At 49.9% G+C, this 27,322-nt stretch overlaps 1 protein-coding gene across 4 annotated transcripts in view; it reads right to left on the bottom strand.

Moving 5' to 3' along the window:
* GAS7 (growth arrest specific 7) overlaps positions 1–25,114 on the bottom strand; it is an 82,462-nt gene extending 57,348 nt beyond the window's left edge. For all 4 annotated transcript variants that reach the window (XM_066565806.1, XM_066565807.1, XM_066565804.1 and 1 more), the window contains exon 1: positions 24,932–25,114. In XM_066565806.1, the coding sequence (XP_066421903.1) occupies positions 24,932–25,114 (183 nt within the window). The remainder of the gene's footprint in view (positions 1–24,931) is intronic.
* Between the last annotated feature and the right edge of the window lie 2,208 nt (positions 25,115–27,322).

The raw sequence follows: 27,322 nt of genomic DNA, 5'->3' as shown, positions 1-27,322 counted from the left end.
GTGGTAAGTGAGGGTGAGAGCAGCCTGCAAAGGACAGCCCAGCTGCCAGCCTGCTCTGCCTCTTGCTCTGCCTGAGCTCTGCTCCCTCTCCTGTGCTCCTTTCTCTGGCTGCTCTCAGGGGGTGACAGCATTCAGCACTTCATGACAAGGGTGCAGAGATCTGGCACTCAAAGAGCAACCAAGAAGGGGGAAATGAAGCACCACCCTCTCACCATGACCAAAGAGCATGGACAGCCAGCTGTGAGTAGTGTCTGCTCTGAGAAAGCCCATCTAGAACACAGTGACCACAGTGCATCCACAGAAGAATCACCCCCAGGAAAACACACAGTTGTTTTTCCCTTCTGTGCTAACAGAGAACTCACTGAATGGACAAATCTGTCCAGCTCCCTTCGAGCAGCCCCTCTCCTGTATCCAGCTGAGCCATGCATGGCCAGGTGATGGCCAGACTGACACTGGACAGGAAAAATGCTGTGGGTGGCCACACTGAGCAGCCACAAGGATGCAGCTTCTACAGCACAGCCCTGGAAGGCCAATGAGGGGTCCTGTAGACAAACTGCTGCATTATCAGGAAAAATTTCTTCACCAAAAGGGTGGCGAGGCATTAGGAGAGGTTGTCAAGGCAAGTTGTAGAACCACTGTCCCTGGAAGTGCTCAGACAATGAGGAGGTGTGGTGTTCAGGGACATGGTTCAGTGCTGGGTTAATGGGGGACTTGATGATCTCAAAGGACTTTTTCATCCTTAAGGGATCTGTGATTCTGTCAAGGGCCCAGCTCCACACCCAACAGAGCAGAGAGGAACAGGAACAGAACACAGAGGGACAATGATGGGAGCTGAGATAATCTAATCTCACAAACACAGCACTCTGTGCAGTCACCCCTGTGGTGAGAGCCATCAGGGCCTTGGTCTGGGGTGAAAATCAGCCCAGTGAGTCACAGGAAAGGTCCTCTAGACCACTGAGGGACAGAGGGACGCAGGGAAAGAGGTGTTACACAAGGCAAGAGATGATGAGGGGTAGGTGGCTAGAGGAAGAAACGAGGGTGAGGGAAGGGATGAAACCAGTGAAGGGTAAGAGAATTCAAGGAGCCAGTTAAATAGGCAGCTGGTGATGACATTTGTCTGTCCATACAGACTGGTGATGGCAGTCTGTCCTGTGTAAGAAACAGGTACTGAAGAGAAAAGGGGCAGATCTTGGCATCAACACGTGGCCTTGGACACCCCTGTGGGAAGTCAGCACACGAACCACCCAGAAGTGACAAGTCCAGTGAAAGAATGCCAGAAGGACTGGGCTGATACCTCTCACCCATTCCCAAGCATATCTGTGACCAGCTGCCCCCCTGAAGCATGGAGCAAACCCTCCCAGCAGCCAGCTCCCATGCAGGAGTCAAGGAGCTTTTCTGAATTAGCTGTAGTCCTTTTCCTTCTTCCCCAAAAGAATTACAGAAGTTAGCACTCTCCCATTCCTCTGTTTTCCTTTCAGCACCAATGTTTCTTGCTGTTCAGAGAGTTAACATCTGGAATCTCATTTGCTAACCAGCACAGTGGGTGTGGGCTCTGGAGGTCTAGGCATGGTTCATCTGCCAGGACACAGCCAGCACACTGAGTGCCCTGCTCTGCTGCTCTTCTGCCATCAGAAAATGAAGCCATGCTGTCTCCCTACCACAATGTCTCAAAAGACCAGGATGTGGCCAGCTGGGACAAAGCTGATTTCTCAAGAGATTCCAGAGCTGCCATGAGCACAGTTCCATGTTTCTCTGCAAAAGCTCTGCATGCTGCTGTGCAAACTCAGCCCTCTCTGATGTGACAGAGCTTGACATGAGGTACTTGAGTCACAGCCCCATTTCCTCAGTGGGATGGAGACCCAGAGCTCTGCCACAGGCTGTCAGGAGCTGCCTCTCCTGGACACTAAGGCTTCCCCAAGCAGGAGTTATCACACCATGGCTTGGTAGGGTAGGAATGGGCAGAAGAAGGTGAAAGACTGGGGGTGAGGCACATGCCAGCCCTTCAAGAGCCCTGGTGTAGTAAACCCCATAGATTTAGGAAAAGCACCATGGAGAATATGAACAATAGGAATGCTGAAACAGCAAAAGAAAATTCCTGTTTCCCTGTCCTCCGCCCTCAACCTATCTCTGTAACCCTATAAGGCAATGTCATGTTAACCCCTTACCATTGGTCAAGCTTGGATCCTTTCCAACCCTATAAAAGAAGCATACTGTACCCCACTAGGGGAGAAAGAAGAAGAGCAGAGACCCTTCACAGAGCTCCCCAAACAAAGCCATCTCCGTGGAACAGCCTGCGCCTTCTCCTTCTCCTCTCTCTCCGTCTGCTTCAGCCTCAAGCCCGGGGCACCACTACCTAGCAAGCAGAGCTGAAATCCTGAGAGCTTGCAATCACCATAGAGCTGATAATCACCATGCTTGCTAGATGGTAGCCCCGCGGCGTCGGCATGAGCGAGCGAGCTTCGGGCACCCGGTCCCTACCCAGGGACTGAGCTCCTGAGCCCGATTGCTCTGCTTTATGATAAGGCCAAATCTGAGAGGCTTTATTACCCTGGGCTGGATGTTTGCTGTGCCAGGGCAGCCCAGGAGCAGCAGGAGCCCTCCTGCCTTCTGTGGAACCCGCAGTGCTCCAGGGGGAGCTGAGCTGGGATCTGCAGGCTGTGCTGGGAGTGGGGAATCGCCAAAGCCCCTGGCAAGTGGCTGGGAGCGGCCACTGAGGACACTGACCTTCCCCTGGCCAAGGGCTCAGGGCCCTGCAGGGCTGAGCAGGGGCTGTTTGGTCACCCAGGGACTCTGCAGGAGCCAGAGAACAGCAGGAGACCCTGGACTCAACCACTGCAATGGGAATGTGGATTGTAAGGCTGTAAAAGCCCAGGGATTCCTTTGTTCAAGGTCTCTCCCCAGGGCTGTCTCTAGCACTGTACCACTCAATTATTGATTTTCTTCCCAGAACTGGATGCCTGAGACTGTAATAAGGGAAACCTGGAGCAGTGAAGTTTTTTTACAAGGCTCACCCTTCTCAGGAGGGATGTGCCACTCTGTCTCTGACACCAGCATCTGGTATGAGGCAGAGCACCAGGGCCAAGTACTCTGAAGGGCTGTGTTGTTCTGGGCATCCAGGGACAACAGGGCCATTGTTGAGCAAACCTTGTACTGTCAGAGTCACCCCCAGGAGCACAGAGAGTCACAAGCCCAGAGCAAGCCAGCTGCAGCATTACTGCTTGTCTCCAGTTTGAAATGGCCTGCTGTGGGGACAAATCCCTCCCTGAGGGACTGCAGAGTGTGGCACACCAGCTGGATGGTCAGAGGCAAGGGAGGCAGCCAGGGAGCTGGGGGCATGCTGCCTGCTCCAGGTGCTCTGCCCTGCAAGGGTGACTGGAAGCAGTGGAAAAAATAAACTCCCCACATACTTAAATTGGCTGTCTGACCCCCCCTCCCTGGGCTGTGGCATGAAAAAGGGGGGTAGAAAAGTCACCCTCAGCAGGCTTGAGGGCAAACAAAGAGCTGGGCAGCACGGCTGCCTTCTGGAATTCTTGTGCCTGTGAGTGCAGCTGGGCTTGGAGGAATGGAACATCTGGGAATAAAGCCAAATGTTTTAATGTGGGGCCTCCAGCCTGTGCACTGCAGGAAGCTCAGCCTGGCTGAGTGCTCTCTGTACCTGTGCTGCAATCCTCCTGCAGCATCCTCTGCAACCCCAGCAGCTGGATGCAATTCCAAACACTGCAATTCCAGCATCCTCTCTCCCGTCTGTGCCAGGGCATCCCTTCATGGGCTTCATTTCTCACACATCACTGGGGTTTTAACAAGCCACATTCTACTGCTGGGTTCTGCAGTTTCCCAGACACAATAAAATCACTTGACAACAACTAATAATTAGTGCCCTTTCAGGAAGGAAGGGATTCTCCCTTAAAATAGAGACTCCCTCCCACATGCACACACAAGTATGCAGAGCAGAGCTAAGGCACAGCAACCTCAAACCTTGCTGCAGTCATCAGCCAAAACCATGTATTTACAGAAACACTCTGGAGCAAGTAATCCACCTATAAGTTGGAAAAGCAAGCAAAAGCATCACAGGTAAGTTTCTGGAGATCTTGTCAGATCTCTTGTCAGCTAGTACATTCTTCTCATGAGAAGTTAATAAAAGGACATTCTGAGAGTGCTCAAAGAATAATCCCTGTTAGTTAGTCTGTATTTATCATGGAATCACAGAATGCTTCGGGTTGGAAGAGACATCAAAGCTCATCCCACGCCAACTTACTGCCATGAGCAGGGACACTTTCCACCAGACCAGACTGCTCCAAGCCCTGCCCAACCTGGCCTTGGACACTTCCAGGGATAGGGCATTAATTTATTTAACTACTTTTAAAAAGACTCTAACTAATCTTCTCTCTTTTAGTAAGAATGTTGGACAACGTGCCTGAGAACCATATGTTTAATGATCCACATTTCTGATAATTTTATTATAATTACTATCTAAAACCCCATGAAATTAAAACAAAATTGCAATAGTTAGCTCAGATTCTGTTCCTGGCCCCAGGCCATGAGCAATCTTTTGGCATATTATAGCTACACTTTCCTCTACTTTAAAATGAAATTTGCTTCCTCCTGTTGCTGTGGTTGGGCAGTTCCCTACCTTACTACCTTTTCAAGCATCAACCTTTCACTTACAAACACCCTCAATTCTTCTTGAATGGTGTTTCCCTGCAGAGGAAATCTGTTCCCTGGATTAAATGGCCCTCCATGACCAAAACTTTGGGAACCTCAGATGCAGAGAAAGCAGTGAAATGGCCAAGACACAAAGTGCTGCCAGATGCACATTCCTGCGCCCTCCCTTGTAATCTCTCTCAGGCGTGGGGGATGTGGCTGTTGTGCCTGTAACCCCGCAGCACAATGCACTCACACACACACACACCGCCTCTAGTTTTTCATCTCTGCTGCTGCTACAAATGTTAATAAACCAGCAAACAAACAAACAACAAAACAAAGGGCGGGAGGGAGGCCATTCTGCCCCCTTGGCACGCCTGAACGAGGCTGCAGGAGCCCCCGCACGGGGCCGTGGCTCACCCTGCCCAGACAGACAGACAGACAGACAGACAAGCAGCCAGGCAGACAAACGGGCAGCTCTGAGAGCAGGGCCATGTGGCCATGGCTGCTGGCAGGACAGGGTGGCACAGGAAGGCCAAGGGACTCTGGGGGCAGAGTGCTTGGTGCCCCTCTCAGCTGGGACGAAGGCTCCTGCCAGGCTCAGCAGGCAGGGACAGCCCCCCTGACACCAATCCCTGCACCTGCAGCATTTCCAGGGGCCCCTTCTCTGAGGATGCCAGTGTGGGGCTGCCTCTGTGCCCTGACAGCAGACTGAGATGTCCCTCAGGAAAATCTCCTTCTCCACCAGGCGCAGCCACGCTGGGGCCTGCTCAGGCAGGACCTCAGGTATCTCTGCCTGCCTGCCCCAGTCCTGTCCCACAGCAAGGTCTGGGCAGCCACATCAGAGCTGTGTGCTGGGCTGAGATCAAGGCCAGCCTGTGTGGGACATCCAGGTAAAGCAGCACCCTGGAGAAGCCCAGGTGGGCAGAGCAGCAGAGGGTCTCTCTCCAGGGCTCTGCAGGAGCTGCCTGCTCCCCTCTTCCCTGTGCTCCTGGGAAGAACTGAGCTGGGTCTCATCGATCCAGCAGCACCAGCAGCTGCTGCCCCTTCTCCAGCACTCCTGGTTCTCCTCTCTCTGGCCTTTCTGATTTGGAGGAGGACACAAGCAGAGGGCACCTGTGTGTTTCTCCCACATGCAACCTTCCCAGGGCTGTATTGTGAGCAGACATTTCACCAGACCAGGCAATGAACGGAATGCCTCTTACCTCTGGCTGAAATTAAAGGCTTTGTTCACGTTTACCTTCTAATTAGAGGCCTACCTCTGAGGTAAAAAACCTGTTTCTTGTCCTCACAGCTGCTGCTCCTGGCCCTCTACACACTGAAGGGAGTTCAGATCTCCTTTGCCTGGTTTGGCTCTTTTTAATGAAACTCCATCCATCTGAGAAGAAGAATATCCAGGTCACCACATCTGTGCAGTGGAATTCATTCAGTCCTGGTCCATGTACCCATATATGTTATAGAATAACACTGAAGGCAGCACACTGCCAGTGGTGGGGAGGACTGCAGAGATGAGGGATGGAAAAGGCAAACCTCAAGGAAAGGGCTGAGAGACAGCAGTGGCAGCTGAGCAGGAGACCTGCTGCTGGCACAGGATCAACTGCACATGGGTCAGATGCATGCAGGAAAAAAAAAAAATGGAGCAGGCAAAAACACCCAGGAAATATCAATTCAATATTCAGCTTGGAAAAAGTGCAAATAGGAGCAAACAGCCCTGAAAAAAGCCACCAGGGGGAAATCCCTGGAAACAGTTATTGATGGATTTTAATTTGCTCTGTGCAGTAACTGAGCATCCTCAGAAGAGCACAATGAGTGTCACTGGGTCCCCTCCACCCCCTCTCTTTTCCCAGCCAGTCTCCTAACTCACTGGATAAAGATGATGAATAAACTGGCCATTTTAAAACTGCCTGGCACCTCAATCCCTGCGACTATCCTGCCAAGAGGATGCATTCCCAACGTGGCCCAGACACTGCTGCATAGCCCAGATTCATCAAACCACACTCTCAAAGCAGATAAAGAAAATCTATTGGTTTGATTGCTGTACACCTAGCAAGTTAATCTTGTTTATGGGATTGGGGATTTCAATATCTGTCTCTTCCTCCTATGTCCATTACAGCACATAATTACCTGTTACTGCATCAGTGAATTTGAATAATTGTAATATAGAAACATCACAAGTCACTGGGACTGGGAAGCCTTTGTGCTTGGTGCTAGGCATGTAAGAGAAGGAACCTTTTAGACTGCTTTTAAATTAAAAAAAGCTGCCAGTTATTCCTATGACAAGTAGAGAAGTGTAGGCGCAGAAGTAGATAAAATCAGCAGAGAAACATTAACAGCAACAGGAAATAGTTTATAAATGTGTATTAAGAGGAAGGCCAAGTAAAAGAACCAGTGGAAGCTCAGCATGAGCTGAGGAGAGCTACCCATGAATGACCATGTTCAGGATATTCAACAAAATGTCATTTGTTAATAAAGTCCTCCATCCAGTTAATACCAGCTACAAAGATTTCAGCCTGCAATAGGGAAAGAATAACTTGAAGAACCCTGAGATTGAGAGAATTTTGAAGAACTGGCTCATAATCTCAGAGCATTTGCTAATTTTCTCTGAGAATCCATGGAAAATCTAGTCCAAAAGAGAGTAAAAACTGGAGATCTAGGAAAAAATGACCTGCACAGAAAGAGAAAAAAGTAGTTTAACACAGGGCAGGAATAATGAATAAAAGGGGACTGTCTTGGATATGTCACCAATCTGCCAAAAAGAAAAAGGGTGGCTTTATTTTCCCCTCCCTCACAGGAGAAAAATGAATTTAACTTGCAGAAGGGAAGGTTCAAGATGGAGGTGGTATCAAAGCCACAGTAAAGGTTGAATTTCTTTAAAAAATACCAAATAGCTCTTTATAAGAATTGATGTAGGTATTATTCAGCCTTTCTGAAGCAAAGCAGTGAGCCTGTGACTGGAGTATAAGGTACACATGTGTGTCCTCAGCAGCTGTTCCCAAAGATTACACCATGCTGACATTCCACTGGGACATGGCTTGGAATGGACACGTTTGATATGAAAATAGAAACATTATTTAAAGTATGACATCATGCATTAAAAAGAAAATAAAACCTAATAGAAATAATCTCATGAATGATCTAATAAGAAAATGCTGCTTAGGAAAGATCAACACTTGGAGCTGAAAGTTAAGGATTGGGGTGGGGATGGTGCAATCTTTCTGATGGCATTCACAATGAAACCTTTCATAATACCAGCACAGCAAAGGTGCTTTCTGGCCACCCTGCACTACCTGGACACCATCACCTTCAAGAGGCATAAAGAAATCATTCCTAGCCTATAAACCCTCTCCACATGAACCTCTGCAAGCTTTTGCATGTGAATTACAGTAGTATTTGCAGCTGAGGTATTTTGAAACCTGGGACTGCAAAAAAAAGATTAAACCTAGGAAAAACAAGAAAGTTCTGTTGAGTCTGCCAATTATATTCCACTACTTTAGATGGGATTTTTAAGTCCATGGGGTTTTTAAGTAATATGCTTTTCTGAAAAAGGTAGAATTCAATTTTTTAATCAAAAATAAATGGCCATAAATTTCCAGATCACAAGCTGCTACCCTGTGAAGAGCATGAAAACGCCAGTACTGCAGCACAGCCTCTGGTACAGCTAATCCAGGAGCCATGGAAACACTCTTTGGATATTACCCAGAGCCCCAAGCTCCTGCAGGGTCCCTTCTGGCAGCAGCTTGTCCTGCTCAGGGCATCTCCCTGTTTGTGCTACTTCCCTTCTGAGACTTCCAGTGAAGTCCTGGGGAACCTCTCTGTGCCACCTGTGGTGCTGCACCCAGCTGCCTGAACGCTTGTGCTGGGCTCAGGCACATGCAAGGTGGGGGAAAAAAACCCAACAAACTTACTGGTTTTTTGGGAAAATTTAATTCAAACCCAAGAGCTGCTTTCTGGGCTGTAAAAATCATATTTGCACCTTCCTGCTGTGCTGCAGCAGCCTTGTTTGTGGAGGAGGGAATGGGGAGGCTGAGCACAGCCCTGCATTTGCAGGCAGGTCCCACCTCCTGGACACCAAACCCTGGCCTCATGCCCGGGCAAGAAGCAGGAGGATGCAGAACAGATGCTGAATTCAAACTCCAGATTGATAACAACACCCTCAGGCTCCTGCTCTCTGACTTAGCAAGAGAAGAACAGCTTGGCAAGACACAAAAACTACATCTCAGTTTGGTTCCTTGTGGGGATTGCCATCCAGCCTGTTTGAGCACATCCACAGGCAGAGCTGCTCCATCCTCCTGCCTCCAGCCAGCACTGCAGGCCTCAGCTGAGCAGGTGCTCACAGCTCTCCGGTCACCAGGGAGAAAAAGAACCCAGCTCCTTCATCCTGGACATCTGAAAAAGCACTGGGAGAGTCTGGCCTCAGGAGTTTCTCTGCCTCAGCTGGCTGTAAAAATCAGAGTGTTCTGTCTTTCTGAAATAAGGATGAACTTGTTCTTGTCTGCCGGACTAAGAAATTCCTGCCCCAAGGCTTCTCACCTGTCCGTGCTGGAACACAACAGCACAAACAATCCTTGGATCCTATGAGAAACCTGCCATGCCCCTGGACAACCTGTGCTGGCACTTGTGGTGGCTCCCTGGGGCAGCAGGATGGTCACAGCACACACAGCAGCCCCTAAGGAAGCACGTGGTGCTTGAATCCATGCAGAGAAGAAGAAACTGCAGCCATGTCCATCAGTTTCTGCCCCTGAGCTGCTCACCTGGCACAGGAGGTTGGTTAATCCTCCTCTCCTGGAGACACCAGTGACACCAAACACACTCAGCCCCCAGCAGGCAGGGAGGAGCCCTTGCTCACCCCATCCCAGGAGTTTTCCACTGGTGTGACCGTGTTCACAGGGGTCTGAGGATCAGAGAAGAGACGAGGATCTGACTCCATGTTTCAGAAGGCTTGATTTATTATTTTATGATATATATTGTATTAAAACTCTACTAAAAGAATAGAAGGAAGGATTTCATCAGAAGGCTGGCTGAGAACAGAAAAAGAAAGGATGATAACAAAAGCTTGTGTGTTGGACAGAGAGTCTGAGCCAGCTGGGCTGTGATTGGCCATTAATTAGAAACAACTACAAGAGACAAATCCCAGATGCACCTGTTGCATTCCACAGCAGCAGATAACCATTGTTTCCATTTTGTTCCTGAGGCCTCTCAGCTTCTCGAGAAGAAAAACCCTCAAGAAAAGATTTTTCATAAAAGATGTCAGTGACACACTGGTGAGCTCTGGGCAGCTCCTGCCAGGCATAAACCAACCCCAATCCCCTCCGGAGAAATCAGCATCACCTGCACAGAAGGGCTGGACTCCTGTGTCAGGAGGTGGAGAGCACCTGTTGGAGCAGCCCTGTCAGTGCCCAGGCTCTGGTGCCATCTGTGCCACCTTCCCACCCGTGTGCTCCAGCTGCTCCAGCCCCCACCCAGGGCAGCACAGGACACATTCAGCATTCCTGGAGACCACCCAGGGCAGCACAGGACACATTCAGCATTCCTGGAGACCAGGCTGCTGCAGCCACAGGGAAACAGGGCAGGCCCTGGCTGCCAGCAGGGTCTGGCCCCTCTGCCCACCCTCAGTGTCCACTCTGGACAAGTCCTGGTGCTCGGTGGCCTCAGGAGTTCACACCCCAGGAAAACACCAGCCCTGAGAGCTGCACCAGTGCACGGGGGAGGCTCAAGAGGCCTTCCTGGGGCTGCTGCTGGGTGCAGATGGCGTTAAGGAGGCACGAGAGGGTTGAAGGGGAGCCCAGAGCGTTGCCATGTCTTCACCTGCCCAAACATCCTTCTCACAACTCCAAACACTTCTGTGCCTGCTGCTGAATTGGAACAAAGCTTCCCAGCCAGCTTGGATGTGCAGGATGGCTGTGCCTGTGCACACCTGCAGCCCCCAAAAAGCAGTGTCTGCCTCCCCCACCCTCAGCGGCCCTTCAGAGGGGCCAGCAGTGCAGGGCTGCTCCTGCTGCAGCACCTCTGGGCTGCTCATTGCACATTCCTGTAACTGACTGCAACAAGGGGAAGAAGTTGGTAGGATTACAGAAGGAATTTTTTTGGGTGAATTTTGCACAGCTGCAGGATCTCACCATGTGAAGAAGAATAATACCTGTTTTATTTGAGGGAAATCTGAGAGGTTATCTTGGTTTTGGCCTCCCTCTAGGAGTTGTCTTGCATACTTAAATGTATTGAATCTAATGCCTAATTAATCCCACTCTGCTACACTATGGCAGCACACTTCTGTGTACTATATTATTATAATAATATAGAGAACTGAAACTGTGCTGTAACTCGTGGTTGTTGTTCCCCTGGCTGGGCTCCTGACAGAGGGAACCTCTGGAGCTGAAGGATATTTTCTCAGCACGCTCTGAACAAAAGTTGTAAATGTAACATTTCATGATCTCCACTGAAAGAGAAAAGTCTTTAGACAGGAAACAGGGCTGAGATCAAAATTAGTGTTACAGGAATAGCTTTCAGATCTGGCCTGCTCTTTTCTGGGGTGGTAAATTTAACTCCTTCTGCTGAAGATGTTGCCTCACTACTGCTGGAGCTGCAGCCAAGCAGAGAGAGGGGGAAAATGAACAATAATGAAGAATTTATAGATTTATAAATGCATCCATTTTATTTAGTTATAAATAAATTTCTCGCCTTAAGAAGAAACTGTGGAAGTTGTCAAGTAAGGCAACATCATAAATAAAAGAAAAAGCTTACAAGAGAGGAAAAAATTGTGTCCTACATTGTGATGAACAGTAATTCAATTGTACTTAGGAATATTCTGATAAGGCAGCTGAGGTAATTTTATGTTATGTGATAAAGAGGGACAATTGCTGCTTTCCACAGAGCAGAATTAGACATCCTAGATGTACAGGCTATCAAAAGCCAAGCTGTGACCTTATTTATTAAAATTAGTAAATAAATTAGTAAAAAAAAATTCTATAAAATTAGTAAAGGAAAAATTATTTTGAAGGATTTTAGCTGCACTGCATCTCAAACCACAAGAAGCTGGTCTGCCACCCAAACAGAGAGACAATGACAAACCATGGCCTAAATCCAGCCTGGTGCCATCCCTGGCAGGCAGAACCCCCATGGCAGCTGTGTGATGGTGCCAGTGCTGCATTTCTGTGGGGTTACAGGTGTGCACCCCAAGCAGGTCCCACCCAGAGATGCTGCAAGGAGCAGCCCCACGACCCCCCTGGCACAGAGCAAAGCTCAGCAGCCACAATCATTGCTGCTTCAAGTAAAACACTGATGGCTCACGTTGATTTTGACTCTTCCAAAGGAGGGGTGTGCCCCAGAGGGTGAAGGTGCAGGGTGGTTGAAGTGTGACTCCTCAGAGCTAAGAAAAGAGCAGAAGACTTTACGAGGCTCTCTCTTGGTGGTGAGGAGCAAACATCCCATCCCTGCACAGGAAGGGATGTGCAGGTCACATCAACCTCCCCAGAACATTTCCCTGCCGTGGGGAAAGGAGGAGTAAAAGGTTCTCAAGCTCACTTTCCTCTAACCACAGGCAAACATTGGATGCTCCAGCACTGAAAGCAAAAGCAAATTCCCTACCACAGAAGTGAATGTTGGAATTTGCTCACTCCAGGGCCTGACTCTGGGCTGGAAACAGGCTGTAGCTTCTGAGTGGCTCTTCAGAGGCTGCCAGGGCACAGCTCTGACCCCAGCCAGGGCACTGGAGCTCCTGCTACAGGAGGCAGCAGAAGGGAGGAGAGGGCTCAGCCCTGCAGCTCTAACACCACTGCATACAGCAGGGACACGTACACAGAGCACTAATCAGTGCTAACACAGGGGCTACAGCCATTCCTGCTCATGTATTTCTGATTCTAAAATCACAAAAGAGCCATTTCCAGAGACTCACATCTTGCCCAGCAAAAAGCTGCTTTGTTCAGTGCAGCCAGCTGTATTCCAAAATCACTGTGCAAGCTTAGAAGACTGTGATATAAAGACCTGAGCATCACTGGGTAGACATCTGTGATCAAGATCTCTGACCTAACTGGGTAAAAATATGCAGCCAGAGTTGAAGCATTCAGCATTCTCAGCTCCTTCCCCCTTTCACATGCTACTTAAGGCTGGTGGTCTCCATCTGCAGGTTCCCTGTCCCCACTGTGGGGCTCCAATGTGGCCAGCACACCTCCTCTCCTCCTCCAGCAGTCCCACCTCCAAACTGACAAGATTCCCTAGGAGGGTATCAGAGACATGCTGGGAGATGCCCTGTTCCATGAGCAGGCACACAGAGCACTGGCCAAGGGACCACAACGTGCTGGGAACACTGATTTGCACCAGCAGAATCTCCTCCCCAGCACTGCCAGCGAGCTGCACAGCAGAATTTGCCACAGTCCCATCCCTGAGATGAATTATGTTGCTGGCCCATGATTATGTTTCTGGCAAGCACTGAGGGAAAGCTTTGTCCCTCATTGAAGATTCATATTCAGCCTTAGTAAATGGTGCTGGTCAAGAGCAGAGCAGGGAGCTGGGGTGAGGAGTCCCCAAAGCCTGGGGCAGTGCAGCTCAGAGGAACTGTGCACACTGACTCAGGTTCATTCCAAAATTATTGTCCAAAAGATGATTTCAACCTGATTTCTTTTGGGAAATACCTGAAGTTCTCTTCTTCATTCTGTAGCAGACTGAGGCTATTCCCAGTGTTCATTGGTCTCAGTTATCACTGATCATCAGCAGTCTGCAGTGCAATGAGACAAGGCATAGGCTCTCTTCTAAATCTTGCTATTGAGAGTGATTACTTGGCCTTGGGTAATGAATTAGTCCTATTATACAGCAGCTGGCACAGTAGAAGCTAATCTGCTGCTCAGGCAGCTCATTACATGGGCAGGGCTGGAAGTGCTCAGCTGTGTGCTGCACACACAGCCCTCAGCAGCATTTTTAAACTGAATTCTGCACACAGTTCTTCAGGACTACAAAACAAACTACGTCTATCAAACCAGTTTCTGTCTGTTCCTTTCTGAGTTAAGCATTTGCTCACTCCTTGGAAATACAATTCCTCTTCTGTGCAAATTCTACATGGCACCTTGCCATATCTGTATCAAATCCAAACTCTGTTAATTCTTCATTCTCTGTCAGCCCTTGCAAACTCTGTCACTCCTCATCTCCATTTTTCTCCTCCAAACTCCTCTGTACCAATTATTCCATCCACCCCACTACCAAAAGCTTGCCAGCTCTGCCTCTTCTCCGACCAAATTTCACTTCTGTAGCAACTGGAACTGCTCCTGTACTGCACTAGATTGTCACTGCAGGTCTGGCTTTGTGGTTTTGTGGAAATGGCTCAAGGAGGAGCATTTCAGCACACTGCAACTGCAGGGTTTCATTTGGAAACACGAGCAAAGGGCTAAATAAGTGAATTAGAAAGGATCAGGAGGACAAAGCAGATCCAGGCAGCCAATTTAAAAGAACGTTCTGAAAGTGCTTATGGATGACCACAGTCAAACTAAGCAGAATGACAGAATAAATTCAATAGCAATGTTGTAGCCATGGTGGCAGGAGCAGCTCTGTGTGGTACTCTGGGGAGTGGTGATATCTGCTGTCAGACCAACTATCACAGGTGTGCTTGTGAAAGCATAAACTCCTTCCTATGAAGACTTCCAGGAGAAAAGAAGCAGACAAGGAGTGAAAAAACTACTATACAAAATAAAAAACCAGATAAGCCAGAAGGCAAAGAGCAGAAGTAGAAGGAGTCTCCCTCAAACCAAAGGTGAGCCACAAAGGTCTGGTTATGTGTCTGAGGAGTGATGGTGCCAGTCACTCCTCAGACAATTCAGGAAAGTGAGAAATAGCTTGTAAATATATTCAGGTTATACATGATTGTTTACATGAGCTCTGGTAACTTTTCAAAGAACAGGCAACAACACAGCAAACAAACCACACTGGGAATAAATGCAAAGTATTACATATGGAGGTAATAACTGAAATCCTGTTGCATTTTTCATGTCCCAAACAATGTCAAGCTCAGAGATCCTTGTTCCTTGCCTCAGACTTCCACAAAAGCTGGTCCTTTAGCAGCCCAGGGAGCTGCTCCATGTTAACCCCTTCCATGCTCCCCATTCCACTGCTGCATTTTTCTCAAGCAGTCTCAGAGCTGCTTGGCCTGTCCCTGGTGAAAGGGCTGTGAGGGGTGAACAGGAGCCACAGGCAGGGCTGAGCTGCCTGCGAGGACACTGCAGCTGCAGTAAATAATGACATTTAACCCTGAGCTAGCAGATTTAAAGGAAGTTTTTACTGTGATTCCAAGTAAAACATAGGGGCAAGTTTGGGAAGATCAAATGAACGGCTTGAGATTCTTATTTTTGTGCCTCTGATCCCTCCCTACTCTCATACCTTTCTCCTTTTTATCCACTGCTGGACTTGCTGAGAGTGAGAGGGCATTTTAAAGATGAAAATTCAGTACTTGTGGGATAGCCTGATTATTCCAGGCTTCATTTCCAGCCCAGAGGAGCTCCTGCTTTCTCTGTCTGTGATGAGCTAGAGCCTTGCAGCTCGCCCCTGCTTTGGCAACACTGATCCTCTGCAGCTTTCACATCTGCTGTGTCCCTCCTTTGCTGAAAATCATGGAATATCTCATCAGAGCACTCTGTGGAACATCACACACCTTCCTTACAGACCCTGGTCTGATCCATTTTACAATACAAAAACCCCAGGTCTTCCCAAGACTTATTACTTCTAATTTCCTGTCACTGAGGGCTTTTTCCACAATGCCAAGAGAGGCAAAGAACTGATGGATATGGGCACACGAAGTGATCGCCTGCAAAGGAGTTAAAGCTGGAAAGATTTTGTTCCTGGAGACTGTGGCAGCAGAGGCCATTCCAAGTGCCACAGAGCTGGGAAAGCCCTGAGAGATCTGTGCAGTAAACAAACCCAGGGCTCAAACAAACACTGGAAGACCACGGTGCTTTTGCTGCCAGCATCACAGTGGGAATATCTGTGGCTCAAGAACAGCCTGCACAGTCTACTCTTACCAACCACGAAGGTAGGAGAAATGCCAGACAGGTCTCAAAGAAAGGTTTTCAACCTTTGCATCTGCACCTGTTGAGGAGCTCAAAGATTAGTGACCAAAGTCATCTGTCAGTCAGCCTAAATTAACTCCAAAGTGCCTCATGCTGCTGGCTGAGCACTGAGGGGACAGCTCACAAATGCTGACAAAAGTGGATGTTAAAAGATGCTGGCCTGTTCTGCTGCCAGATATACTCTACAAAATGCAGAGTGGCAGCTCCTGAGTAACCCATGGCACCCCTTTCTGGAATGTGCCAGCAAAAAAGCAAACCACAGATGTACTAGGCTAGTACAAAAGCTATTTTGATAGCGTGATGTGGAAAACTGGATTACTAGTACAAGCAAAAAGCTTCTGGGCTATTCCATATGCCTGTAAAAGGACTGCTCCCCAGGGCAGTCACCACAGCAGGTACTGGGAACCCACAGCAGGGAGGGAGTCTGGGGAAAATGCACAGCCTGCTCTCCCTCCCAATCACAAGTGCACTTCTGCAGCTAGGGCAGGTATGCAGGGGGCTCTGCCATGCCTAACCCTGTGCTACAGACTCAGCCTGCTCACCTGCTCTGCAGGTACAGGGCAAATCTGTAAACAGCCCTGCCTCATACCAGCCCTGCACAGCAGCTCCTCTCAACAGCTGCTGCTTTACACAGTGGAGTGGCATAAAAAATCCCAAATACGCTAAAGCACACTTCAGTTTTTCAAGACAAACACTAGTTGAAGCACAAACTTGGAAAACAGTGGCTGAGCAAACTGTTGGCCCTGGTTTCACACTGTTCTGCATACTCAAGGGCTCATACCAATAAAATGGAGTGTGACAGGTAATTAAATGTGGCAAATGATGCTTTGAAGTGACATGAACTAGAGACAGGGTGCAAAGCAGAGTGTGGGGACCACCAATTCCATTATGCTGCCCTCAGGCTCCCCCAGGTCCTCTGTCCCTGTCTGCAGAGGCAGAGCTGTGCAGGTTCCTGGAAAGGAGCACACAGGGAGCAGCCACTGCACCCCAGCCCCAGCTTTTGGGAGGCTTCAGCAAACCTGCCTTGCACAGGGAGCAAGGCACAGTCCAGAAGTGCTGGATGCTGAGAAGGCTGCCCAGAATCAGTGCTCCCTGGGGGTGTAAGAAATCAGAGACAGAAATATCAGTGCCTTATGTCAAAACCCCCAAACACAAGTTAGTAGTGGTTGGCTCCCTTTGCTGTCAATGGAGGGAACAGGATGAACACACACAAAGAGAGAAACTCCTGCTGCCCTGAGTTGTAGCATGAAAACAACTCCACAGTGAAAACAACTGCAACAGACCCAAATATTTTCAAAAGAAATACTACCTGCTGCTGTTATTGTGGAGCTTCTCCAAAACAGACAATGAAATGTCCTATCTTTGGGATAGCACTTGGTGTCAGCAGTCAGCGAAAGAACAAAAATAAAATCACAAAATAACAAAAAAAAAGTCCTGAGAACACACTCACACACTCATATTCTGCTAATGGGCATTGGGGCACAATACTGAAAATAATGGGCTTCATGGGCATAAGCAACCATGGAAGATAAGGAATCATGGAGCATAAAAACACAGGTTTAATCTGGTTAGTTAAATGACTAGTTAATTCTACCTGGTCATTTCTTATCCCACAAGTAAAAGTGAAATAAGTAGAGAAAACAAAATCCTATCGAAGCCGCCAGAATTTTCTGGTCTTGATTACAGAGCCAAATTTTCCATTTTGAACATGAAAATAAAGCTTTGGTTTTAGAAAATAAGTATCTGGCATTTTCTCATTATTCCTACTGCGTCTTTTTAAATCACATTCAGTTTAAAGTGCTGTGTGGTACATTCAGCACCTCTGTTTGTGGCAAAACACTCAAGGCACTGAAGGTGCAATTTGCACTCAAGCTGGAAAGTGAGACTTGAGTTCCCCATATTTGCTGCTGCAGAAATCACTCTTGTAGTTTCCTACAGGACATGTGCCCCATTCAGAGCACAGAACGAGCTGGAAATTCTTTAGGGAACAAAGCAATCTTCAAGTGAGTGTTTAAATGCTCCACATTTTTCATGGTTCCTCTATATCCACCCTTAAATTGCAGGTGCACAGCAACTCACTTAATCCTGCACATCTAGAAGGCAGACATCTACAGGGAGACTGTTTTTAGATTCTTTTTGTAATCCACAGGCCCATAAGAGATATTCCAGTCTAAGCCTTCCATGGCACTTTTTCATCTTTTAGCTAAGGATAAAGGAAAAACATCTTTAAAAATTCTGTCCTATGCAATTTTTCTAAGAACAACAGTGTGATTGTTCTCACCTGCTGCAGAAGCAGCACCTATGAGCCCAGCTTCTGCAACACCCTAACTTCTGCAGGGGACAGAAGAGCTCATAAAAAATACCACAACCGTCTTTAAGACCCTTTTATGCACAATTTTTGGCTATTTCTGGTACTATTTAGTTTTTGCATTTTAGCTGTAACTCCAACAGAGCAAGACAGTTATTGCTAGATGGATAACAGGGATTGTGAACTGCAGCCTCACATCCCCTTCACATTCTCCTGGGGCTTTAAATTCCCTCAGAACTTGATTAAAGAGTGATTTTCTGGCAGCAAAACATAATTTCCTCACCCTTTTATATTTGATTTCATTCACATTTGCCAGAAATATCAGTGGTCAGATGATCACAAGCTTCAACTCTCAAAAATACAGAAAGTCAAAGACAGAAAAAAGCCTGTGTGAAACTAAACCACAAGGCAATACCACAGGATTCTCATTGTCACTTCTCTCATGAACACTTTGAACAACAGTTTGCTGTTGAATCTTGCAGAGCAGACCAGCCTCAGCCTCATCTGTGAGCACTGAGCTTTGGGAACTTCACCTTTTCCCTGAGAAAACACCCACAGCAGGTTCCATCCACACCAATCTCCAGCACACAAATCTCTCCCTCTGCCTTCACTGGGGAGCCAGCCCTGCACCAAGAGAGTGAAAACCAACCTTGTACACCAGGGGAAATGCCATCCCCACTTCAGCCGTGGTTGCTGCCCCAGCACCACCTCCCAGGGGCAGCAGAATGGCCAGAACACTCAGGATGGTGCCACAAGCACCCCTGGGCAGGAGGCAGGAGATGAGCAGCCCAGCCTGGCAGTGATGCCGTCCACTCTTTGGGTTCAGCACCCGCAGTCTGATCACACCAGGTTAAACACCAGATTCCTTCCCCAGCACCCAAGACTACAGATTGGAGCATTACTTGCTTCACAGAATATCCTCAGGAAAAAGCAGTGGCAGCAGTCACATCTGTGCCTGAGATCAGCACGCATCCCCTCAGTTCCTGTGGCTCTTCATGAATTTTATGTTAAGCTGATTTTTGAGTGGGGAGGTGGAGGAATGAGAGTGAGACAACAAACTCCAAGGATGTAGAGGAACCTTCTGAGAAAGCAAAGCACCATTGCTGTGTGCAGGAGATAAAGACACCATGTACAAATAGCTCAGGGCTCAGGTGCCCACAGCCATCCAGGTGCACACACAACTTCATTCTCCTTTGTGCATCAGGAAAAGCTCTGTTGCAACAGGTACCAACACACCCTCCCTTTTAATACCTATCACACACATCATCCAGCCCCCATGATGGCAGAGAGCAGTTTAGCACAGAAATCCTCTACACAATCTCTGCTATTACAAAATAAATAAAAGGTATTTTAATTTCTGTGCATTCCTTTCGTCCTTTTTCTCTCTGGCTCCCCAGGCACCACGAAGGAAGCAATCTGTGCCATGCCATGCCACGCTTCCTGCAGCTGGACGTGCAGCAACCTCCAGGCTCAGCTGTCTGCACATCTCCACCTGTCCCAGGTTGCTTTAGGTGAGGTGAGTGTTACACAGCAGTGGAAGCAATGAACCATCTGTCTGACAGCTGCAGGTGAAGCCTGCACCAGGGAGAAGCACACCATTCCTTCCTGCCTTCCTAAGTGCCTCACAGTTCTGGTAAATCAAGCTGTGGAGTGCAGATAAGATCAGTGGCAGCTCGCTCAGTCAGATTCCAGAGCCACCTCCATCCATTCTGGAAGCACACACTGTGCTTCATACAGAGCCTTACATCTGTGGGATGACTGAAGCTATAAAAAGTGCTGACAATTTCCAGCAAATTTGCATATGTTGCTGCTGCTGCTGCTTATATAAGTGATTTCTAGTTAACTACAAATACAAAAAAAACCAAGGGCCAAAAATAGGTTTTCAAAGAAACCACTTGGAAATGTGACTGAATGATACATCTCTCCAGCACTCCAAAAATCACTTGTCTAGAAGAAGCAGACGCAACAGAGGTTTCTCCAGAGGGTCCCATGCAAAGCACCTCCTGGAACACACACTACCCCACTTTCTCAACATCTGTGCTGCCCTGCACCATGCAGGTTGTCACAAACTGAGCCTTGTGCCAGGTTGCTCTTACATCTGGAGCTGTAGAGCTCTCTCTACACACGTCACCATCCCAAGCACCCTGGTGCAGCTGGGGTGAGGAGGCAGCCAGCCTCAGGGTAAGGAACAGGAGCTGTTGAGAAACCCCCCAGTGCATCACACCCCACTGGCTCTGTGCACACCACCTCCTCACCTGCATCTGCACAGATTCCCTCTTGCTCCAGGCTGGGAAGGACAATTGCTTAACCTGGGGCTGTGACAGTCTGGTACTGAGGGGCCCTGTAGGGCTCTGCTCAATGGTCAAAAGGTCGGGCAAAAATATAAAGCACACAGGAGGGAGGAAAGGGTCAGAAAATCCCAGATTTTCAGGTCTCACAGCTGCCATAGCTATTAATCACCAAAGGAGAGGTGAGGGTTGAAGCTGATGGTATCTACATCAACAACATCTTCCTTCCCTTCAGCTTGCAGAAGGGTGATGCTTGCTCATGGAGCAAACTCAGCCAAAGCAAAAGCAAATGAAACTGACAGCAGTCTTCAGGATTGCTCTAGTGCCCATGGATTCTCACACTCAGGAAATACTCCTTAGGGACCATTTCTCCATTAACCTACTGTCTACAGCAGTGTAAGGAACTGCACTTGGTTTTCCAGCATAAGGAAGGCAAGGACACACTGGAGAGAGTCCAGCAATGGGCCATGAGGATGATTAAGAGTCTGGAGCATCTGTCATACAAAGAGAGGCTGAAAGAACTGGGACTGTTTAGCATCAAGACATGAAGGCTTGAGAGGGATGTTATCAATGTGAATAAAAATCTATGTGTGGGACAGTAAAAAAATTATATAGACTGTTCTCAGTGATACCCAAGGAAAGGATGAGCTGCAATGGGCACAGATTAAAACACAGAAACTCCCTTTAAAGGGACACAAATTCCTTTAAAGGACACAAGAAGAAACTGTGAGGGTAGTTAAACACTGGAATACATTGTCCAGAACAGTGTGTCCACCCTTGCACACGCTGAAAACCTAACAGACATAGCCAGGCAAGCCAGACTAGCTGATCTCCAAAGGTCCTTTCCAACCCAGTGATTCTGTGATTAAAACCACAGCAGCCTCCTCAACTGCTCCCAACCAGCCCAGCCTCGGGGAATCCATCTGGAACCCCCCCCTCCATGAAGCCAATACCCTCCCTTTCTCCCTTTGCTCTCTGCTTTTGATCAGTTTTTGGTTTATGCTGCCACGTTTGCTCCCTGACAGCAGTATCCTCTCCAGAGCTCACAGAGACATGTCATTTCTGCCTTGTCCCCACCACGAGCTCCTCCAGCTCTCACTGCTTCCATCACTGCCTTGAGCATGATGTTTTCCTGCCATCCCTGTTCTCCTCTAACCCTGCACTGTGGGCTTGCAGCAGCCACAGGAGCAGGAAAGAAAACAATGCCAAATGTCTCAATCTCTTTACCTCTCTATGTCTCTCTTGCCCCACATTCACCACATTTTTGGTCCTTGCCTTGATCTTCTGTGATGAATGAATTGAAAAGACATTTTTGCTTGCAAAAGAACACAGGAGGCAGCAAAGGCAACAATCCCTCAGGAACACCCATCTCTGGCACAGGGCTTTGTTTCCTGGAAGCCACCTTCACAGCTCCAGAGAGAGCACCAGCAGTTGCTGGGGTAAACTGGGCACAGGGAGATGAGGGCAGGACAGAGGGAGAGAGAAACATCTTCCTCTTCAAACAGCAATGTGTGGTCAAGTTCAGCTGAGGACAGAGCCTTTAACCTTACTGAGAGCTGCAGGCCAGGGCCACCAAAGCCCATGGAAGGGCTGGCTGGTACAGAAAGGAGACCCATGTCCATGGCTCCATCTGGACATGCACTGTGATCACCTCCCTGACACCAGTTCCCATGTCAGTGTGGCTGGGCAGGGACTCAGATCAGAGAACAGAGAAGGAGAGAATTCCTCTTGTGATGTCTTTCAGTGAGATCCGTCCCTGAGCAAGCTGCACACAAGGGATAAGCTACCTGCAGAGAAGGGAAAGGCTACCTGAACAGAGAGAGCCATGAGAGACAGACACACACAGAGCTTCCTTCCACACATCTACCCTGATGTCTGCAAGTAGCTGTGATTCCATGGATTTGGTTAATTAGCTCTCATTTGATGTAATTTTTAACTCCAGCTCATAGTCCTTATTAGGTACCATCTCTGGAGAAAAGGAAAACATACCAGAGTGAACACAATCAGCCCTTGCCATTTTTCTTGCCTTCTTTCTTTTTTTTTTTGCCCAAGAGAAAGGGGCTAGGCTGTGTGGACAAGTGGTCTCCATCAAAGCTGTCAGTGGTACATAAGCCAAGGGTCAGAAAGGCACATTTTGGAGCTGTGGGCACTGAGCATGGTGAAACTTGCTCAAACTTAAGCAGAGAAACAAGAGTTTCTGACAGGAAAACAAAGTTATGGTATTTTGAAGCAATTCCCCACTGCCTCTGCTGAGCAGAATCTTCCACATCTCATGATACATTTTTCCTCAAACAACTCCCAAATCCCTAGATGTTTAAACATTTAGCAATTTGTGAAACCACAAACATTCACTTATCTCAATAAATGATTTTGTAGGTGGCAAAACTGACAAACAATAGGACTCTCACATTCTGAAACCAACAAAAGAAATCCCAAGTGTGTCAGTTGCACGGCAAAGTCCACGGCCTCACTCTTGCAGCACTGCGTGGGCAACTCTTGCTTCTACTTTCCTGTCTTTCCAGGAAAAATAATAAGAAACTGGAAATCAATGGAAGCATCATGGATTTTTTAATTTATTTGGACAAGAGAAATGAAAAGGCAGCACCAGATTTGTGGGCAAAATGTCCTTTTGCATAGAATCTTTTGGTCGCAGAACATTGCTCTAGATGCAGGTTTTGCTCAGGACTCTGCTTCCTGCTTCTCTGGATTCCCTGGGAGGTGTGCATGGAAAACTGGGGATGGGCATTGCCTGCCTTGCATATAAGCAAAGCAGGCTGGATGATTCCCCTTGGAAGGGGGGGACAAACAGAGGCTGACCTGAGAAATGAGCTGTGAATGGCTTCAGCCCAGTCAAGGAAGGGAAATGCTCCCCAACACCACTGCCATGCCCAACAGCCTCAGTGTAAGTTCCAAATGACCACGGGGCATGGCCAGCAAGGAGAGGACTGATGGGGTCATGGCAAGTTCTTGTTTTAGTGCACGAGATGGTTCAGAATTCACATGCAGAGATTGTGAAGGCACTCTTCATGGACATATTTTTTACCCTCACATGGAATCTTGTTTGCATGGACTGAAAGCCGTAAACACATTCAGGCACAAGCAGTCCCGAGGTGGGAATCCAACTGTCATCCCAGCTGTCAGGGCCCTGAAAATGACTGAAGCTGACAGAACTTTTCAGTATCCTGGCAGAAAGTCCACGGGTCTGCACAACCAGCCTTAACCCTGCTGGGGCTCCCTGAGCCGTGCCACAGGTAGGGCAGCTGGGTGTCTGCAGCTGGCTGGGGAACTCCTGCAACAGAGGGAGAGACGAGATGGCTCCAGGGAGAACTTAGAGAATCTTCCCCATACAGGTACTGGGGAGGGACTGGTGAGAGGGACATGGAGTGAAGGGGGAATGGCTTCAAGCTGAAGAAGGGCAGATTTATATTAGACATTAGGAAGAAATTCTCCTTTTGTGAGGGTGGTGATGCCCAAAAAACCTGTGGCTTCTCCTGGAAGTGTCCAAAGCCAGGATGGACAGGACTTGGAGCAACCTGGTCTAGTGGAAGGTGTCGCTGCTCATGTGAGAGTCGGTGTAATGGGACGATCTTTAAGGTCCCTTCCAACCCAACCCATTCTGTGATTCCATCATTCTAGACCTGAATCACCTCTTCCACAGCATAAAGCCACGACATGTTCGGTGAAAGGAAATGAGAAGGAGCGGGGCTTGCCCAACATCCGACCCTCGTGAGGGACTGACAGGGGCTGCATCCCGGCAGCCACCGACTCCTGCTGCTGTTCAGCCGCTGTGAAAACCCAAGCGTCCGGAGCAGCTCGTCCGTCACACACCTCAGCTCTGCCTCTCCATGGATACAGCCACAAGCACCAAACGCTCCGGCTGCCGGAGCGAGGAGGGGCGAGCGGAGTCTTACAGCACCCGGCAGCCTCAGCCCCGTGTGCCGGGACACCTGCCTGAGGCAGGGGAACAGCGATGCTGAGGGGGGATCCAACGGCAGCACGGCCATGGCTCCGTGTGCCCCCGGGACACCTGCCCGGGGAGGGGAACAGCGATGGTGAGGGGGGATCCAACAGCAGCACGGCCATGGCTCCGTGTGCCCCCGGGACACCTGCCCGGGGAGGGGAACAGCGATGCTGAGGGGGATCCAACAGCAGCACGGCCATGGCTCCGTGTGCCCCCGGGACACCTGCCCGGGGAGGGGAACAGCGATGCTGAGGGGGATCCAACAGCAGCACGGCCATGGCTCCGTGTGCCCCCGGGACACCTGCCTGAGGCAGGGGAACAGCGATGGTGAGGGCGGATCCAACAGCAGCACCACCATACCCGTGTGCCCCCGGGACACCTGCCCGGGGAGGGGAACAGCGATGGTGAGGGGGGATCCAACAGCAGCACCGCCATGGCTCCGTGTGCCCCCGGGACACCTGCCCGGGGAGGGGAACAGCGATGGTGAGGGGGGATCCAACGGCAGCACGGCCATGGCCCCGTGTGCCCCCGGGACACCTGCCCGGGGCAGGGGCTCGGCGATGCTGAGGGGGGATCCAACGGCAGCACGGCCATGGCCCCGTGTGCCCCCGGGACCGCCGGTTCCCCCGCGGGACGTCCCTGGGCCGGCCCCTCCCGCCCGGCGCAGCCCCGGCCCCGGCCCCGGTCCTACCTCCAGCAGTTGGACGTAGCTGGCCGGGAACCAGCCGCGCAGCCCGTCCTCCTTCTGCCCTTCCCACCAGCCGCCGTCTGGCACCTGCAGCACCGTGATCAGCTCACCCGCCGCGAAGCGCAGCCCCTGCCGGTGCCGCTCCCCGGAGAAGGGGTACAGCGCCTGGCAGCGGGTCCCCGACATCCCTCCGGGACGCGCCCGCCGCCGCCGCTCCGCGCCCGCCCCGCTCGGCTGAGGGGGCCCCGCTCCGGCCCGGCGGGCGGCAGGCGCGGGCAGCGCGGGCAGCGGCAGCCGAGCAGCCCCGGCGCCGGGCGCCCACGGGCACCGCCGGCTCGGGGTGGGGCGGGAGAGGCGGGACGGGCTGGGTGAGGGGAGGAGGGCGAGAGAGGGAGGAGGAGTGCTGGGAGGAGGGGGAGAGCGGGAGAGCGGAGGAAGCGGCGGGAGGAGCGGCCGCGCGGTGCGCGGGGCGGGCGGTGCGTGCGGCGCCGGTGTCGGCGGGACAGCGAGAGGGAGCGCGAGTGAGTGACCCGAGGGGCGAGGCGAGGGGACAGCGCGGGGGCGAAGGCACGGGGAGCAACGCTGTGTGCGACTGGCGCTGCTCCGAGGGACTCTGTGCGCTCCACACCCCTCTTCTGTGTATCTGTGTGATACACTGTTCCGAGGGATGCTCTGTGTGCTCCGCACCCCTCTTCTGTGTATCCGTGTGTGACAGACATTGTTCCGAGGGACTCTGTGTGCTCCGCACCCCTCTGTGTGTGATAGACACTGTTCCGAGGGATGCTCTGTGTGCTCTACACCCCTCTGTGTATCCGTGTGTGACAGACACTGTTCCTAGGGTCTCTGTGTTCTGCCTGTGTTCTCCACACCCCTTCTGTATGCCTGTGTGCAACAGACACTGTTCCGAGGGATGCTCTATGTGCTCCACACCCCTCTGTGTGTGACAGACACTGTTCCGAGGGACTGTGTGTGCTCCACACCCCTCTGTGTGCGACAGACACTGTTCCGAGGGATGCTCTGTGTGCTCCACACCCCTCTGTGTGCGACAGACACTGTTCCGAGGGATGCTCTGTGTGCTCCACACCCCTCTGTGTGTCTGTGCGTGACACTGTTCCGACAGACTCTCTGTGTTCTGCCTGTGTGCTCCACAGCTCTCTGCATGACTGTGTGTGACAACATTCAGAGGGACGCCTGTGTGCTTCACCCCTCCGTGTGGCTGTGTGTGACAGACACCATTACGAGGGATTCTCTGTGCTCCACACCCCTCTATGTATCGGTGTGTGACAGACAACGTTCCGAGGGATTCTCTGTGTGCCCCACACACCTCTGTGTATCCGTGTGTGACAGACACTGTTCCGAGGAACTCTCTGTGCTGCCTGTGTGCCCCACACCCCTCTGTGTCTGTGTCTGTGTCTGTGTGTGTGTGTGAGGGGGACAGATGCTGTGTCACCCATGGGTGCGTTAGAGATGCTCACCTGTAGGTCTGTGAGAGGCAGCCATGTGTACGAGAGTCACCGTGTTTGTGACAACAGGACACCCGTGTGTGGCACTGGAAGGCAGCAAATGAGACGCTGGGTGTGCCTGAAGCGTGTGTGACGCTGTGTGTTTGTCACCTGTGTGTGTGCGCAACGCCTGTGCGAGATGGTGGGTGAAGCACCGTGCATGTCCAACACCTACACTGTGACCCTGTGTCAGACACTGTGTGTGTTTGGAAGGAATGATGTCTGTGAGTGTGAGATGTCTCTGATGTGGGACACTCACTGTGCGTGTGCGTTTGTCACACACGATCAAGGGTGTGAGATAAAGAAATTATGTGACACACCTGAGCACGTGTGAAGTGCGTGTGTGACACATCCCCAAGTGCAGCACCTGTCTGAGTGCACACCTTGCTTCCTGTATGTCTGACTGCAGCTCATGTGTGAATTTCACATGTGTGAGCCTCTCTGTGTGGCACCCTGGTTGGTGGCCTTTCTCCTAGACCTTTCAGAAGGTGGCTTTCAATGTAGCTGCCCTTCATTTAGACAGCACAGATCAGAGCTGAGCTCTGCAGGGTTTTTTATTAGGATTCTTTCAACAATTTTCAGCCTTTTTTTCCACAGTTCTATTTTTGATTCTCTGGATTGTGATGAATTGCTTAAAATCACCCCCTTTTGATAGGTGTTTAAGCTGATAACTACTGATCTATGATCCATTATGTGGTATTATCACAGCAGCTGTGCCTTGCTTGGCAAAACTGCACAGACCTGATATCGTGGCACGCATCCAGGTACATCTATCAGCAGTATTCTCTAACAATGCCATTTATTGATGGCAAGAACTGAAATCAAAACAAAATCCTCTCTTTTTCTTCAGCATATATAAACCCAGCTTTGGTTTGGATCCAAGTTGCTCTGT

This window comes from Molothrus aeneus, chromosome 25, assembly GCF_037042795.1.
Source record: "Molothrus aeneus isolate 106 chromosome 25, BPBGC_Maene_1.0, whole genome shotgun sequence".
Taxonomy (NCBI): domain Eukaryota; kingdom Metazoa; phylum Chordata; class Aves; order Passeriformes; family Icteridae; genus Molothrus; species Molothrus aeneus.
This window is presented reverse-complemented; position numbering and strand designations above follow the sequence as displayed.